The sequence below is a fragment of the Aedes aegypti genome, chromosome 1 (genome assembly GCF_002204515.2).
Source record: "Aedes aegypti strain LVP_AGWG chromosome 1, AaegL5.0 Primary Assembly, whole genome shotgun sequence".
Classification (NCBI taxonomy): Eukaryota; Metazoa; Arthropoda; class Insecta; order Diptera; family Culicidae; genus Aedes; species Aedes aegypti.
This window is the reverse complement of record NC_035107.1, coordinates 75,295,540-75,312,592: the sequence shown is the minus strand read 5'-3', so window position 1 is coordinate 75,312,592 and position 17,053 is coordinate 75,295,540. Positions and strand designations below refer to the sequence as shown.

Here is a 17,053-nt window from a genome sequence, read left to right as displayed (position 1 = left end):
TCTCCTGAGATTGTTAATGAAAATCATACAATGATTTCTCCAAAAGTTCTTCCAGAGATATTGCTGGGAAAAACTCCAGGCGGACCTTCAGCGTTTCCTACGGAAACACCATAAACTGCATCAAGAATCTAAGAATTTCTTTCAGAGCAGCAAAATTCCTACAGAGACAGCGATTTTAATTTGGGCTCAATATGATCCCAAGGTATAGACAACGCTTCAAAGTGTTCCGTGGTCATATTGACCCCAGAACTCAGATAAAGGGTTAAAACACCTCCCTCACCTTTCCATCCTTATCCATATCCAGCTTCCGCAACGCAATCTCCACCAGATCCTTCACGCCCTCGTCCGGATCCTCGTCCTGCGGCTGCTTGATCAGACAATTCCTCAACAGCGCAAACATCTCGTCCTTCGTAATGTACCCGTCGCTGTTCAGATCGTACACCCTGAAGCAGAACGCCGTCTTCTCCGCCTGGGTCCCCTTCAGAAAGGTCGACAACCCCAGAATCCAGCCCTCCAGCCGAATCGGCAGTCCCTCGTAGCCTTTTTCCCAGGCGCAGAAAATCCTCTCCATCAGTGTTTCCTCCGTGACGATGTCGAAAGTGCTGTGCAGCAGCTCGCGAAACACCGACCGATCTATGCCATCGGTTGAAGAACCGGCCTTGGCAATCACGCCGGCATTGTTGGCTGCCAGGGCTTTCGAATTCAGCGAGGCGTTCGTTACCAACTTGCGGAAGATCTTGCACAGTGCTTCCACCTCGATCCTGCCCGCGAGAACGAAAGAATGAGAACGATTTTTTAGAGGAGAAACCAAACGGTAACGGGGCTTTTACAATGTTGCGTGATTCGGGGTTCTTGGTAATGAGTGAAGTTGGCGATAAGGGTATGCGATGCCTGGAATGATTACGTTATGTAACGTTAGAAACAAATTTCCGTGGAATTCCATGGACTGAAATGAGGTGATATTTTGAATTTTCAATGTCGTTTCATTTCGTCAAAATGGAAATATTTCATCTTTTTTTTCTGGTAAAAATAAAATATTACGATAATAAATCTTCGAGCTGTTTAGTAGAATACCTATAAGTAGATGAAAAAACCGAATTTAGTTCTATACCATTTAATTCCACTTGAGTTTGTATCCTTTGACAGATACGCGTGTTTCGACCTCAACTGTAAGGCCGTCTTCAGTGACGTGTACTAGACTCGACTTAGTACGTGTCGAGTCTAGTACACAACACTGAAGACGGCCTTACAGTTGAGGTCGAAATACGCGTATCTGACAAAGGATACAAACTCTAGTGGAATTAAATGGTATAGTACTAAATTCGGTTTTTTCATCTACTTAAAATATTATGGAATTTTACGAAATAGCGAGCTGAATTGATGAGTGATTTTTATTTATTCCGTTTTTTGGTCTATTTTAAACAAAACTTAGATTATCCCCCAAGGAACAAATTTAATGCTTTTTAGTCTTAGATGTTATTCACTGATGTTTTATTAGAGCTGCAATCAATCATAACATATTTAACAAAGAATTGAACAGCGCTGAGCAGTATTTGCAGTGAAATGCTTTGTAGGCATTTTAAAGTGCTTCTGTTAAAACTTTGGGTATGTTTGTTGATTTCGAGAAAGCGGTGTACCCGGATAAAAAATACAATACAAAAACAATATAACGTATTGTAACAGTACCATTCAATATATTGGAAATACAATACAGTATATTGTAAAATGACAATACAATTACAGTACAATATATTGTTTTGGACAGTTCACTGTATGATATATGAGATTTTTGCAATATAATGTATGGGTGGTTAAGTATCGTAACAATACAAATATAGATATTTTCTCATACAAACATTTTGAAAATACAATACGATATATTGATCATGTATTATCTTGATTAGCAATTCGTGTATTGTTGTACAGTACAAAAACAATTCAACGAACTGTATCATGGTTGCATTCGTCGTTACAGCTAATGTCAAGTGACTTCTAAATAACTACTTATTTTTACTTTTTGAATATTTTTCACCCAACATTTCTTGCTTTCTGAAATTGTTCGCTCAAAGTCAAACATTGCCCGGTTCTGCAAAATCAGGATGAAGGGTAGTAAGTATATTTTGGAGCATCTAACAGCTCCAGTAAATTGATTGTGTCGTGACACAATGTGGGAACTTACGGAATGTCATCGATACGATGGCAAGGTTCCGAAGAGCAGTGTCTTCAATTTAAACTTTTTTTTATAATTTCACTAGAAAAAAATCTCCGATCGATCCGATCCGAAGAATTTAAACTTTTTTTATAATTTCACTAGAAAAGATCGCCGATCGCCATGAGACACGTTGACTAAGATGAATAAAGTGACAGTTAGATTTGTGTAACGCCCGGAGCCTACAAATTCTTGCATAATAGTCACGATTTCATGACTTTTAGTCATGATATCATGAATCATAAAATTTTATGAATTTATGACTTTTTGTTCGTTAACCTAATTTTGATTTTTCATTTACTTCCATGTAAAAAATATCTTCTCCTGGCTGAATTGTTTTCACTCAAAAACCCGGAAAACCCTCGTCGAACTATAATTCGTACCGTCCAATTGCGATGTTATCGTGTATTCGCAAGAGAAGATGATTCTCTTTCGACTGGATGAATGGGTTGAATCGAATGGCATGCTGAGTGATTCCAAGCAACAGCACCAAAATTTAGTAAATTTTTTAATTCATTTTTTTCTATTGAGCTGAAACTTTGCACAGTTTTCCAGTTCCATCTAAATCGTCATTTTCCGATATCAAATCTTCAAGTTGAGTCACGACTAACTTTTCAAAAAGGTGTATGTGAAAATGGTTCAAAAATATTCAAAAAGCTGCACAGCAAAAACGGTTCGTTCGATTGTTAGACAACTAAAGAAACAAAGTTAGACAACTAAATAAAGATTCTAAAAAAAAATACACACAGTAAAAAAAAATTTTTTTTTTGCATTAAAAAACATCATTTTTGACACAAAAACTCAAATATCTCAAAACCCTATCGGAATATCAACGTAATTTTTTGAGGGAAAACGGTCCATTGCATTTCAAACATGTCACAATTTTCACATTTAGTGGAAAAAAAATTTTTTTTTTTCGGTGTAAATTATTACGGGAACCGCAGTTTGTTGCTGATTTTATTGTTAAGGGCCTTGCGTGAATTAAACAAGTCCTTTTCATGTATTCATTAGTATTATGTATATTATATGTATAAATATTATGTATATGTATAAATATTATATGTATATGTATATATGTATAAATTAAAATGAATTAACAGATTACACGAAAATTAAATTTTTTTTTACCAGGATATTTTTTTTAAGAGTATGATCGATGAGTTTCTAAATGTTATACATAAACTTTAAAAGTTTTGGATTTGGGTATGCGTTATGAGATCATGAAAACATTTTATTAATACTTATTTATTTATTTATTGTTATTCAATTTTTTTACAATATCGAACACTTTTGCATCATTATCAGTACAGTTCGAGTATAGTTTTGCTTTAATTTTATTTTCTGACAATGGAATGAAACAGTGAAATTTTTGGGTTCCTTGGATCGTTTTCGCGTTATTATATTGCTCGCTGAGCTCTGATGCCGTTAATTCGTACTCTTCAGTAGTAGTAAAACAAAATGATAATTTTGTTAAATCTTCTTCTTTTCTGCGATTCGCCCAATCAAATAGTTCTTTTGCAGTTTTAATTGGATGCTCACGTTCTTTGGCTAAACTTGCTCTTGTGGCCATACGCTTTATGGTTCCTCCAATAGCATCACAAGGACCTTTGCCATGTGACGTAGCAAAGAAATGCCATTCTGCATCAATTCCGTACTTTGATTTAAATTGACATAGGCTCGAAAAATTCTTACGGTTTTTGTACTGCGATGCTGCTCCATCAGACATGAAATATATCTTTCTGATTTCTTTATCCTTATCAACGCGTAAAAAGTTAATCATTTTGGTAATGAACAAATTTACAGATACTGAGTCGTGTCTTAAATCTTCGGAAATTACAATAAAACTAAAATGTTCAATTTGCGTACTTCCATTGAAATAAATAACGAATGGATGAATTGTAGCTTGTTGTACGTTCCAGTGATGGGACTGCACTTCATCTTGCAATACAAAGCTATAGTGTTCAGAAAAATCACAAATGACTAAAAATTCACCATCTTGTAATGTATTTTTCTTATTTTTTAAAAAGCGGGATTGCTCTGTTTTAATAAAGTCGTAAGGAATTAAACTTTCTAATTTCAAGCAAAAAAATGACACAAACTCATCTACAGGTTTTACAATAGTTTCTAGGTCACACCTATCCGTGGTCACCCATTGCTCAAATGATAACTGATCAATATAATTTTCTTCAAACTCAGCGAATAAAGTATTTTCCAATGATGAAGAATCTGGACAATCCGAACAAGATCGTAGATAGCAATTTGATGTTGTATTTTCACGCAAAAGACTACCAGTTAACATTTTAATATCCTTTGATAAATTGATTCTTTTCAAACTATGTAAGATTAGGTTAATATTTTCGTGTGTTGTGCACACACAAACATTATGTGTTGCTGAATTGGATAGAAGCTTGCATTGCCTTGGACGAAGGCTTGCAAATGAGGAAAAACCTACCTTAATATTTTCGTTAATTTCCTTGAAGCGTGTATACGCTTCTTTCAAAGTAGTCATCATTAATCGTTTTTGGATTGCTTGACGCTTTCCATCTTTTTTTACAGATACATAATCTTTTTGGCCAAGTATAGCTCTACTTACTTCATCGTCTTCAAAATATTGAATTATTTTCGAACTTCCTGCAACCTGATCCACCGATGATGTACAGATTGCCCGTTTGTCAACGTTTAAACGGCAGGACGTACAAATGCGTAAATTTGTATTCAATGTAGACATTGGAGCATAACCAGCCGCTTTCAGTTTATCTATGGTGCTTTCGGTGAGATTTCGTAGCTCTTTCGAACACTTTTTTTCTGCAAACGGCCTGCAACAGTTGAGAAAGCGACTACTCATGTTGCTCGTTAGATTTTAATAAACAAAATCACTTTTAAGTTTTTACTGACTAGTTTGGTGTCGTTTGCTTGACTGAAGAAAAATTTCACAATTAAATCTTTTATAACCATAGTGGTAGTATATTTTTAGCTTTTTCGTGAGTATGTTCATGGTATGTACCTATCATGATTTTGATGTTGTTGAAGTTACTCGCTTTGTCCTAAATATGATTAACAAAGTCTATTCTCTACCAAGGCGGGTCTATACCCAGATGTAATCAGATTCTAACTTTGTGGAGAAAACCAGCGCCGAGAAAACCGACCTGCTTTACGTATACTAGATCACCTGGGTATAGACCCGCCTTGTTCTCTACGAGGTAAACTTTTTGCAGGTAAACTAGTCGTATACCTGTATAGAAAACTTTTTTTGTAGCTTTTGTCTTCAATATTAGATTTCTTATAGGTTTCTTTTATCAAAAGGTTTCAACACTATTGAGAGAATTTTTCTTCAGTTACGTACAATAAAAAATATGACACTATCAAGACTTTAGATCACAACACTGGATCGCGTCTAACTTTCTAATAGATGCTATAATAGTTATGAATAATTAAATAAAATATCATGAAAACAACTTGTTAACCTCATGTGGTACCCTTAACAACAAATTCAGCAACAAACTGCGGTCCTAAAAAAAATTAACAATGAAAAAAAAAAAAAATTTCACTAAGTGTCAAATTTGTGAAATATTTGAAATGTCATAACTTTTTTGTTTATTTAGGGTTTTGAAATATTTGAGTTTTTGTGACAAAAATGATGTTTTTTAATGCAAAAAAAAAAATTTTTACTGTGTGTATTTTTTTTGGAATCTTTATTTAGTTGTCTAACTTTGTTTCTTTAGTTGTCTAACAATCGAACGAACCGTTTTTGCTGTGCAGCTTTTTGAATATTTTTGAACCATTTTCACATACACCCTTTTGAAAAGTTAGTCGTGACTCAACTTGAAGATTTGATATCGGAAAATGACGATTTAGATGGAACTGAAAAACTGTGCAAAGTTTCAGATATTTTTGAAATGGTCGATCAGAATCGACTTGCATGCCTCCGTGGAATCCCTCTGCTGTCAGATACGCAGTTTGGTTTTCGCAGAGCCAAAGGAACTAACGACCGTCTTGCGCTGCTTTCTTCAGAAATTCAACTGAAGCAAATGGGTTAAGTGTTTTTGGATATTGAGGGTGCTTTCGACTCAGTTTGTGTTGATATCCTTTCAGACAAACTTCACGCAAGTGGCCTTTCATCAATTTTGAACAATTTGTTGTCCGAGGAAAACAATAATTTTTTATGCGATTATTTGAAAGTACAGAAATTTGCATTCGAAAAGTACTTAAGGTGAAGATGAATCGAAGCCAAACTTCAAATTTTCAAGAGTACGGATCTGGAGAACCAAACATCCGTTAGAGCTGAAAACTTAATCGATTGGTCACCACCAGCTAGTGACCAATCTATTAAGTTTTCAGCTCAAACGGATGTTTGGTTCTCCAGATCCGTGCTCTTGAAAATTACAAGTTTGGCTTCGATTCATCTTCACCTTAAGTAAATTTTTTCTAGGTTGCATCAATTTCGAGATATACTCATATTTATATAAAATTTTCAAATAAAAAAAGTAAAATAGGCCCTTTTCAAACATATTTCGTGTTTCTCCATTCCAGAAATATTTTATTTAAAAAAGTATACTTAAGTACTTATCGATTGCAATTTTTCTGTACTTTCAAATAATCACATAAAAGTTATTGTTTTCCTCTATTTCGATTTTTTTTCAAAACCTGTAATTTTTTAAAAAGTCATAACTTTTTTGTCCATAATTCTTCCATTTTGAAACATTGTGCAATAAATCACATAAGTTGCCTCCTAAAACATATCTAAAAATAAAAAAAAAATCGAAACTGCGTTTCTGGAGAAAATCGATTTTAATTTTTTTTTTAATAAAAAATAATCTGTAACTTTTTTTACCGTGCATATTTTTCTCCATATAGTTCTAAGCAATACCTACAACTTTATAGAAGATCTCAAATCGATCGTTTTCGAGTTACAGTTTTTTAAAGATTTGCTATGTATTTTCCGATACGCCCTTCTCAAAAATAAGGCGAGGTTCAAAATGCCGGTCGGAAGGTGCAAAATGACATTTTTGGTCATAAAGAATCTGTATGCAAATTTTCAGGCGATTCAAAAAATACAAAAATTAAATTTAAAAAAAAACAATCGTCATGTTCAGTGGAATTGCTCTTCTGTCACAGGGCCAACAGCAGTCGAACTACAAGGATCCTTAAAAGATACTCTGGACAATTTGTCTACTTGGGCCTAAAAGCTAGGTATCTAGGTATTCTCTACGGAGGAAACTGAGATGGTTGTCTTTTCAAAGAAACACAAACCTGCCAAGTTTCCGCTTATACTCATGGGTAAGATAATCACTCATAGCATGTCTTCTAAATATCTCGGGGTCTGGTTCGATGCACCTGGGGCAAACACATTGTGTATATGACACAGAAATGCCAAAAACGAATCAACTTCATGCGAAACATAACCGGAACATGGTGGAAAGCCCATCCGGATGATCTGATCAAGCTGTACCAAACAATAATCTTGTCGGTCTTAGAGTACGGTAGTTTTTGTTTTCAATCCGCGGCGAAAACACATATGCTGAAGATACAGCGGATTCAGTACCGATGTCTTCGCATCGCGCTAGGCTGCATGAGCTCCACTCACACAATGAGTGCTCCACTCACACAATGAGTTTAGAGGTACTTGCAGGAGTACAGCCCCTGACAGATCGTTTCGCGGAGTTAACACTCAGATTCCTTATCCGTTGTGAGATCTCTGGAGGCTGTTCGGTCAATGAAGCTGGTGAAGCACCCAGCGTACTTCCTGAATGGAATACGCCAAGCATTGTGTGCTTTGTCAAATCGCTCTTACACTATTACCCTAGCTTGGGTCCCACCCCATTGCGCCATTCCGGGCAATGAGAAAGCGGACTCCCTGGCTAAGGTAGGCGCTAAAGAAGGCGATGTTTACGAGCGTCAAATCGCCTGTGTTTGCGGCGTGGCTTACCAGGATATCGAACATGTCGTATGGTGATGCGGTGAGCATCGTGGCATCAGATTGACTGAAACTCTCCGGATCCGAGGAAAGCAGCAGAAGCCTGTCAGGGAAGTATTGGTGGGCCTTGATTTAGAATATATGAATTTAATCTATCTGTTTTTGAAGCGTATCAATATCCGAGTTTGATTGTCGTTCGTTCCCTGTATTTCTTTTTCCCCTTCGAATTGTCCTCTTCTCGTTGTGTCCCCCACAAACCGTTTCTGTTTTGTTACAGATCTGGACATCCTGTCCCTTCAAGCTTCATCAGCTAAGTAGTCTAAGTAGCTTAAGAAATCCCAAAAAATCCTTTCCTTTTCTGTTGTATAAATGAATTATCTAACCTTAAAACTTCCCCAAACTAACATGGTTATTAAAATAAATACAAATTTTAAAATGTAAACAATGTAAAAACGAAGAGATTTCGGCTCTGTTATGCCCTACAGCGCCCGAGCCTGTCAATTGAACGAGGTTAGATTTTTGTTTTTTTTGCACATCGCTCTCTGGCAACAACATTAAAGAGCAAATGAAATAGGGAGGAAAAATAACTCAAATTTGGGTTTTCGATTTTTTCCGTGTAGGTTCAAGCCAGTGCTCCCAAAACCAATTAGTCTTAGCACAAAACAAATAATATGCTCAGAGTTCATTTTAGCCGGTTAAGGACTTTGCGCAAGGTTGCTTAAGATCATAGGCCCTTATAAATGAATATATTTTACAGGATAATCACCAACTAATCTTAAAAAACCACAGATATGAGCAGCAAGATTGTACTGGATAGAATCTTTTTTTGCCATCGATTTGATACCTTAAAGACTCCTTCAAAAATTCTTCCAGAGATTATTCACACTATTTCTTTTGATATTTCTCCGAAAATTCTTCCAGAAAAACCTTTAAGGATTCCTCTAGGAAAATTTCTATAAGGATTTTTGCAAAATTGTCTTTAGGGCTTTCTCCAGGTAACACAACGAAATTTTCCTAGAGGATTACTTCATATTTTTTCCAGTGGATTTCTCCAGAATTTCTTCAGGTGATGCTCTCGAGGTTCATCTAGGAATTATTCCTGAGATTTTCTACAGAGATGCCCCAAAAGTTTCCTTCAGGAATTCTCCCAGGAAAATCACTACATGAATTATTCTGATGACAGGTACTCCTTCAGGGATTTCCTTTGAAATGAATCCAGAGATTGGTTCTGAGCCTCCAAAAACTACTCCAAAGAATCCTCCAAGAATTCCTCTAGAAATTCCTACAGGTATTCCCCGATGAATTCCTCCAGGGATTTCATCACAAAGAATAAGAAGTCCTCCAGGGCTTCCATCGCGAATTTTTTTAAGAGCTTTCTCAACGGACTCCTTTCCTGAATAAGTTTTTTGAGGAATCTCTGGATATAATCCTAGAAGAATGCTAGGAGCAATCCCTTAAGGAACCTCTTGAAAAAATCTAGAAAAATCTTTAGAGGAATCTTGGGAAAAATCTTGCAGGAGCCTATAGAGGGATACCCGAGGAAAGCTCTGGAGCAATTCCTGGAGAAATCCTTGGAACATAAAATATGATTTCCGGCTACGAAGTCTTTACTTTTTAACGGATTTTTTTTGTAATAAAGACTGCGTGGGCGAAAAGCATATTTCATTAAAATATACAGTCGGTTCTCTACCAGCCCACCCCTGGAACAATTTTAAGAGATAACCATTAGAGATTTTCTGGAGCAACTCTTAAAGGAATTTCTGTAGAACAAAAGCTGGAGAAATCTCTGCCTAAATGATTCTCCTAGAGTATTCCTCTCTGGATTCTCTGGAGTAACTTCTGTAGGAAGGATTATCTAAGTTAATTACTGACTTTTGGAGGAATTTCTGTAGGAATCCCTGGAGAATCATTAGAGGTATCCCAGGAAGAATCACTGTAGAGATTTTGCTGGTAGAATCCCTAGAGAAATCCTGAAAAAAACCCCTGCAGAGATTTTTCAGAAGGAATCCTTGGAATTATCCTTGTAGGAATCCATGTAGAGTTTTATGAAGAAAGGCCAGGTGAAATATCTGAAGGTATCCATGAAGAGATTTTCCGAAAGGAATTAATGTAGAAATTTTACTGGAAGAATTTGTATAGACTTCTACTTCTCCTTCTTCTTGACATCAACGTCCTCACTGGGACAGAGCCTGCTTCTCAGTTTAGTGTTCTTATGAGCACTTCCACAGTTATTAACTGAAAGCTTCCTTTGCCAAAGTTGCCATTATCGCATTCGTTTATCATGAGGCAGGTACGATTATACTATATGCCCAGGAAAGCCAAGGAAATTTACATTACGAAAAGATCCTGAACCGACCGGGAATCGAACACAGACACCTTCAGCATGGCTATGCTTTGTAGCCGTGGGCTCCAACCATTCGGTTAAGGAAGAGAAGACATTTTCCTAATGTAATTTCTGCAGGAATTCTTGGGAGAATCTCTGGAAAAATTCCAAGAGGAACTCGCCAGATAAATTCTTGGGGGATCCCTGTAGGAGTATCTGGAGAGACCCTTGAAGTATGTGGTGATTTTCCTGGTGATAACTCTGGGAGAATTTCAGGATTAAATTCTTGAAGAATCCCATGAGTTTTAGAACACCTGATGAAATCTCTAGTAAAATCCCTGATGGGCGTCATGGCAGAATCCCAGAAATCGACGAATCTCGAGAGAACTATTTTGGGATATCTCTGTATGTATCCGTGGAGGAATCCTCGGAGGAAATTCTGAAGAAAACACTAGAGAAATATATTGATTGATCTTTAAAGAGACCGTCCTAGTGTAACTCCTGGAACAATTCCTGGAAAATGCCCTGAAGATACCTCTGCAAGTATTTTTGTAAAAAATATTCCTGGAGGATTCCTTGTTCCTTGAAGTCTCTGAACGATTTTCCAGAGGATTCTGTAAAAGACTACCTGGAGAAATCGCTTGAAAAATCCCCGGATAAATCTCCGTAAACATTCTGGAGTAATTCCTGGAATAATCCATGGACGAATTCCTGGAAGAACTCTTGGAGAAATTGCTGAAGGTATTCCTGGAGCACTATCTGAACTGTCCTCAAATGCGTCTATGATTATTGAGTAAACGATCGTTAACTGAAAAATGAGCATTGTTGGAGATTCTGCCTGGAGAACTTCGGCTACGTAAAACGTTAACGTTAATCTGCCTGGTACGAGCCTCGACGATTCATTATAATACATGAAGGGCAATTCCAAAAGATAGACTTATGGTTATCCCCGCAATTTGCGCATACATACTGTTTGGTAACTTTCAGTACTTAGCGTGAGAAGAACCTCCGCAAATCATGCATTTAGCACCCATGCGGCAATGTGTTGTCCCATGATCCCACTTTTGGCACCGACGGCACTGAGTTGGGTACTGGAAATTTCCTCCAGGTTTCTGGACATGTTCCCATGTCACACGGACATCGATCTCTTCCGGTGACTTATAGTCACTTGAGAATACTTTAAAGACAACTTTAGTATTGTCGTCATTAGTAAAACAAATTGAGCTTCTTCTCTTCAAGATGTTTGAGAACTATTGTGATCTTTAAGAGTTTCCGGCAAAAAGAGACAGTCTCCTTTCTATGCGATTTGGAAAGAAACCTTCATTCCCCTAATGGAGTTCAAGATCTCATGCCTAAATTCTCCAAATTAACCACTATTGATGGCATCCTTTGCTTCCTCACTTGAATCAAAGAGCCAGTGCTAAAGGCTGCTTTGATTTGTGGTTCGGAGAATTTGTCTAAAGCATTTGTCTGATTGCTCATTTCGATGCATTTATCAACGTTAATCATTTCATCCTTGGAGGAAAGCGCGCATTCTGGAGAAACGTCTTTGTTCCATTTTTGCCACATTAAGTGACAGTTTTTGTTTTTACTTTTTATTTTGGAGGAATATATGAATTCAGAGATTTACCCTTCCTTTTGCTCGTGGTTGCAACCAATAAACGAAAGAAGAAGAGATCTTCTGAGAGGTTTTTTTTTTCAATACAGTGTCCAAGAACCGCTAGCATTCACTAGAGGGTACAACAAAAAATCGAAGGCACGAGTCCAAACAAGGGTCGTAAAGGGATCAATAATAGATAAATAGTACTGATTTTTATCACTGAGAATTACTGTTTTATTGATTTAGGTTGTTTTAAAAACATCCAAGAGCAGAGAAAATTCGTGTACGCACAGCACAAAGGTTCGATGCGCACTGATTGTCGTTTAATAATTCTAAATACTGTATACTTTGGAACAAAAATCAAATTGAAATTTGTTTCGAAAAATTCCGTACCATATCCGATTTCGCATTGAACTGGTCGGAACATTATTTCGTTGCGTTTTGTCATTCTGGTAGGAATTCCATGTATCGTTTCGTTCCGCATCGACATTATAAAGTTGCATATCGCATACCCTTAAATGACGATTAGAAAGTTTCAGTTTTTTTTTGGTTAGGGGACAAATTAGAGCGGAACACGCATTGACTCAGGCCGAGGCACTGCTGATTGCTCGTTTGTTTGTTTGGATTCGATGCGGGAAAAAGTTGCAACCTGTTACAAGGACACAAGTCGTTGGGTTCTGGGCTAATGAATGGTAAAAGTTCTTGGAGGCCCATCATTTTGCTCTCATTTTTCGGTAGGTTGGAGGCCTGACATGCAACTTGAAATTTAAATGGCATGCGGTAGAGCAATTAGGCATCAAATAATTGGAAGGGGTGTGTTCCTAATAATTGATGGATTATTTGAAAGTTCGGAATATTTCTTTCCGAGACTATAAATTTGACATTTAATTTGAAAGAGGTAGTTTATTTACTGTCGATTTGAGTTTTGAGCTGAAAATGCTCTTAATTTGGAAACTTTGATATGCCAATCAACACACTTTTAAAACATGAAAGTTTCCATTTTGTTTGATGTGATGCAAACTTTTTTGACCGAAAGAGCTATATGAGACTCTTTGATGTTCGACACTGGGCATCAAAAATCAGTGCTAGCATTTTTGACTATGTCGTCTTTGCGTTATATGTATTTGATAAAAATTTCGCAATTTAACCAGGTATTGATTTTTTTTCCATTTTCCAACGGTGTCATTCCCCTTATTACGCCTATCAACGTAAGTTGATTGAACTTTTTTAAATATAAAAATTTCAACCACATATAGCTGTGTACAGTATTCAATAGCAGCCCCAGTCAGTGTACAAGGACTTTGCTTGCTCCCCTGGTTAGCTTTGCTAGCTGTTGGCACAAATCGAAAACAAGACGCGCTATGGATAGGACTTCCCGCGTGCTTCAAGTACCAATTTACGGAGATTGTAGACGTTGAAAGTTTTTTGCTTCTTTTGCCTGGCGATATTTTGTTTGATTTGTTTTGGGTTTTGCTCTCGATCATAGACAAACAAATGTGACACTGATCAAATTTCGGTTAGTAGTTTTATTTGATTTAAATTATGGAAATAAAGGTAATTGTGAAGAATAAATTTTTAAATAATTCATGGATCATTGATTCAGTCCTCGGTCTGATTATCTATGCTTGTTTGAGAATGACTCCCCTCCGTTTCAGAAATGTAAAGCCATTGCACCTGAACTTCCTGTACAAAGCAATGTACACAGGTATCGAAAGCAAGACAAACAAATTCCTCGCATGACGGCTTCCCTTTGCACAAAAGTCACCGATATGCAGCATTTAACCCGATCATGTTGCTCTTTTTTCGGTTTGGTTTGTTGGGGCGGAATCAGGTTTACCTTCTCGTTGAAATTTACATATTATTGATTTGCTTTCAAAAGTTATGATTCTATTTAACATCGATATAATGCACTGATTCCGTTCAATTCCCATTTGGGGTAATGGTGTGTACTCTTCCCAGCCGACGAGCAAGGCATTTCGTGGAATACTTCGTTTGGATGTGATAGCAAGTACAATATATGATTGAAACGACATCGAATGATAAGCCATAAACAAGGTTTGAACCGATGACACTAGGCAGCACTGGTTAACGCACGTTGACTTTTTTCAATAGGTTCAATAGATATTTAGTCAGTTGACATCATTTATGGAAATTTAATATTGTTACAACAGTCGATTACATATGTTTATCGGCACTTGGAATATATTTAAAAGCTCATTTAAACCCTAAAGCATTATTCGTGGCAATAAGAGATAACAACGATTTTTGCGAATGTTATTAATAATTTAATTCGATATACAACATGGCCAGCCCTAAAATTTGTTTGAATATCAATGAGTTTCAATTGATGAGTGGTTGAAAATCCATGGCGGAATCCGAATTGTTCATTGGTAAAAAATGATTTTACATTGATTCTGTTCAAAATAATCTTTTCAAAAAGTTTTCTGATGGAGAAAAGCAAACTGATTGGACGCTTGCTAGAAGATTCTGCAGAATTTTTGACTGGTTTTAAAATTGGTACAACCTTAGCATTTTCCCATTTGTCAGGAAAATATGCCAACTAAAAACATTTGTTAAACATATCAATGAAGAATGATAAGCTACTTTCTGGAAGTTTCTTGATGAGGATGTAGAAAATTTTATCATCGCTAGGGGGTTTCATAGTTTTGATTTTTTTAATAGTAGTTCTCGCTTCTTCCAAATTAGTCTAACATGAATTTTCGAAAACGTTCTCTTGATTGAGAATGTTTCCGAAGTCCTCAGTAACTTGATTTTCAATTGGAATAGTAAGTCCTAAATTAAAATTGTGCGCGCTTTTGAGCTTTTTCGCTATCAGTTAGTTATAATTCGTTTTTCTCTTTCATTGCTGGTATTCGCTTCTGAGCGTTTTTTTTTTCAAAATTTTAGATAATTTCCAAAATAGCGTAGAGCCAGGGTCCATTTGATAAATTTTATTTCCAACATTTTTGTTTCTTAATTGTGAAAAACATTTTTTTATTTCATTCCGCAGATCCCGCCAGTTAATTTTCATAGTAAGATCGCGAGTGCGTTGAAATTGCCTTCTTCTTACGTTTTTAAAACGGTTCAAGAGTTCAAGATCATCGTCTATAATCACGGATTAAAATTCTACTTCACATTTTGGTATTGCAATGTCCCTGGCTTCAACAATGGACTTTGTTAAAGTTTCAAGAGCATTGTCGATATCAAATTTTGCTTGTAAAGAAATGTTAACATCTACATTACTATCAATATATAATCCTGGGTTTGCTGGCGGTTCGGGCTTTTTAAAAAACACTTAACTGATTTTCCTCACTAAATCACTTTATTACTTAAGCCGAAACGCAATGAAACACGGATAAAAATAAACTGAACACCGGTCACGGTCAGTCCGGTGGTTTTGTAGAATTGAACTGCTGACCTAGCAATTCCGGCTGTTGGGCATAAAGGTGTTGACGTTGCATAGCACGTGGCAGTGGTCCGATCCAAAGGTGATGACGGTGCATGTGACGTTGCACCTGTGGTGGCTGGTTCATGTCGTGACTCCTCCGGGGGGTGAAGAAGTGTCGTCCTCGATACTCAGCTCCTGGTTACCATGTCCTGGTGATTTGGTTTCAGGCTTCCTTTGGTGGGTTTTCCTCGATGTCCTTTTGTGGGTAAACCTTAAATGAATGAAGATAAGGTAAAGGGTGAAGAATAGTAGAGTCGACATCAGAGCGGTTCCTCCTAATAGACTCCATTTCCAAATCTGGTCGGTTTCGTGTTGAAGAGATACTTTTTCCAGTTTGCGTCTGTTCAGAAGGGTGGCTTTTTCTATTTTTGCAACGTCATGATTTTGCAAAATCTCGCTGTTTATCTGCAGATTGTGTAATGCTCCTTGAATAGACTCGCTTTCACTTATTTTTTCGGTAGATGTGAAATTTTGGTCCATAAATTCGATTGTACAATTTGAGAACGATACTATAAAATTTCCAGATAAGTATCTGTCGCTAGGACCGCAATTTGAGCGTAATTCTTGGTTTTTTGCATTTGAGATAAGAATTTTGTTATTGGTTATTAGTTTGGTTGTAGTTTCTGCGTTGATTTCCATGAGACATTGTGGCTCAGTTCCCATGATGAGTGGATAAATACACAGATCCTTGAATTCTTTGATAAAACTGTGTCTTTGGACGTAGTCGTCTGGTTTTGCAGTGGTGAAGAGTTGTTTTGCTTGTTTGATAAGGAATTGAGGGTAAGTCTTAATAATCGAATCATTTTGACTCAATGGGTGGATTCGCATGATTGTCGATTCTTCTGTCTCCAATTCTGGAACATGTAATATGTAGAGTAAAGTATTTTCGCTAGTTGCCATTTTTGGTGTAACAAAATTGAGTGCTTCTTCCGGGATGTCTAGCTGGACTCCTTGATTTCTGAGTATATCCTTGATCAGATGAATTTCTTTGCCAGATAACATTCTGCTGTTTGTGACGTGCATTTTAGAAAAGAGTATCGCTTCTTGAACGCTTGTTAGAATTTTGTTGAGTGTATCTATGTTCAGTATGGTGGTGATGACGTCAAGTTCATCGAGAATGATTTGATTGATTTGTTGTTTTTCGATTAGTTCGTTGATGGTGGTTGTAAGTTCCGAAATTCTTTTGCCGATTTGGTGATTAATTTTTACTTGATGATTATTTTCGTTGACAAGTTCATTGAGGCTTCTGTCGATTATCCGTAGGTCTTGAGCATCTGGGCTGCCCGCTATCCACTTCCACGCTGTGCCGATGATGTCCCATCTTTTGGACCGTTTGTGCGATATTGGTTTGATTTGCATAAAATTAGAGTACAATTCTCGTATCTTGTATTTACTAATTTCAAATAAAGCGTTATTATTTTGTTTACGATACACCAAATTTGTGAGTTGATTGATAGTAATTTCTATGTCTGTTAGGTTGATCGGGTGTACAACTCGGATATTTCCTGTCTGAATTCTACATAGGCTGTTTTTTTGCATCATTATCAAATCATTATGAA

The 17,053-nt window shown here is 36.7% G+C and overlaps 1 protein-coding gene across 1 annotated transcript in view; it reads right to left on the bottom strand.

The window, feature by feature from the left end:
• The window catches only part of LOC5569922 (EF-hand calcium-binding domain-containing protein 1), a 106,733-nt gene that overhangs the window by 44,003 nt on the left and 45,677 nt on the right, over nucleotides 1–17,053 (bottom strand). Inside the window, exon 3 of the mRNA XM_001658771.2 lies at nucleotides 281–761. Coding sequence (XP_001658821.2) covers nucleotides 281–761 — 481 coding nt within the window. The remainder of the gene's footprint in view (nucleotides 1–280; nucleotides 762–17,053) is intronic.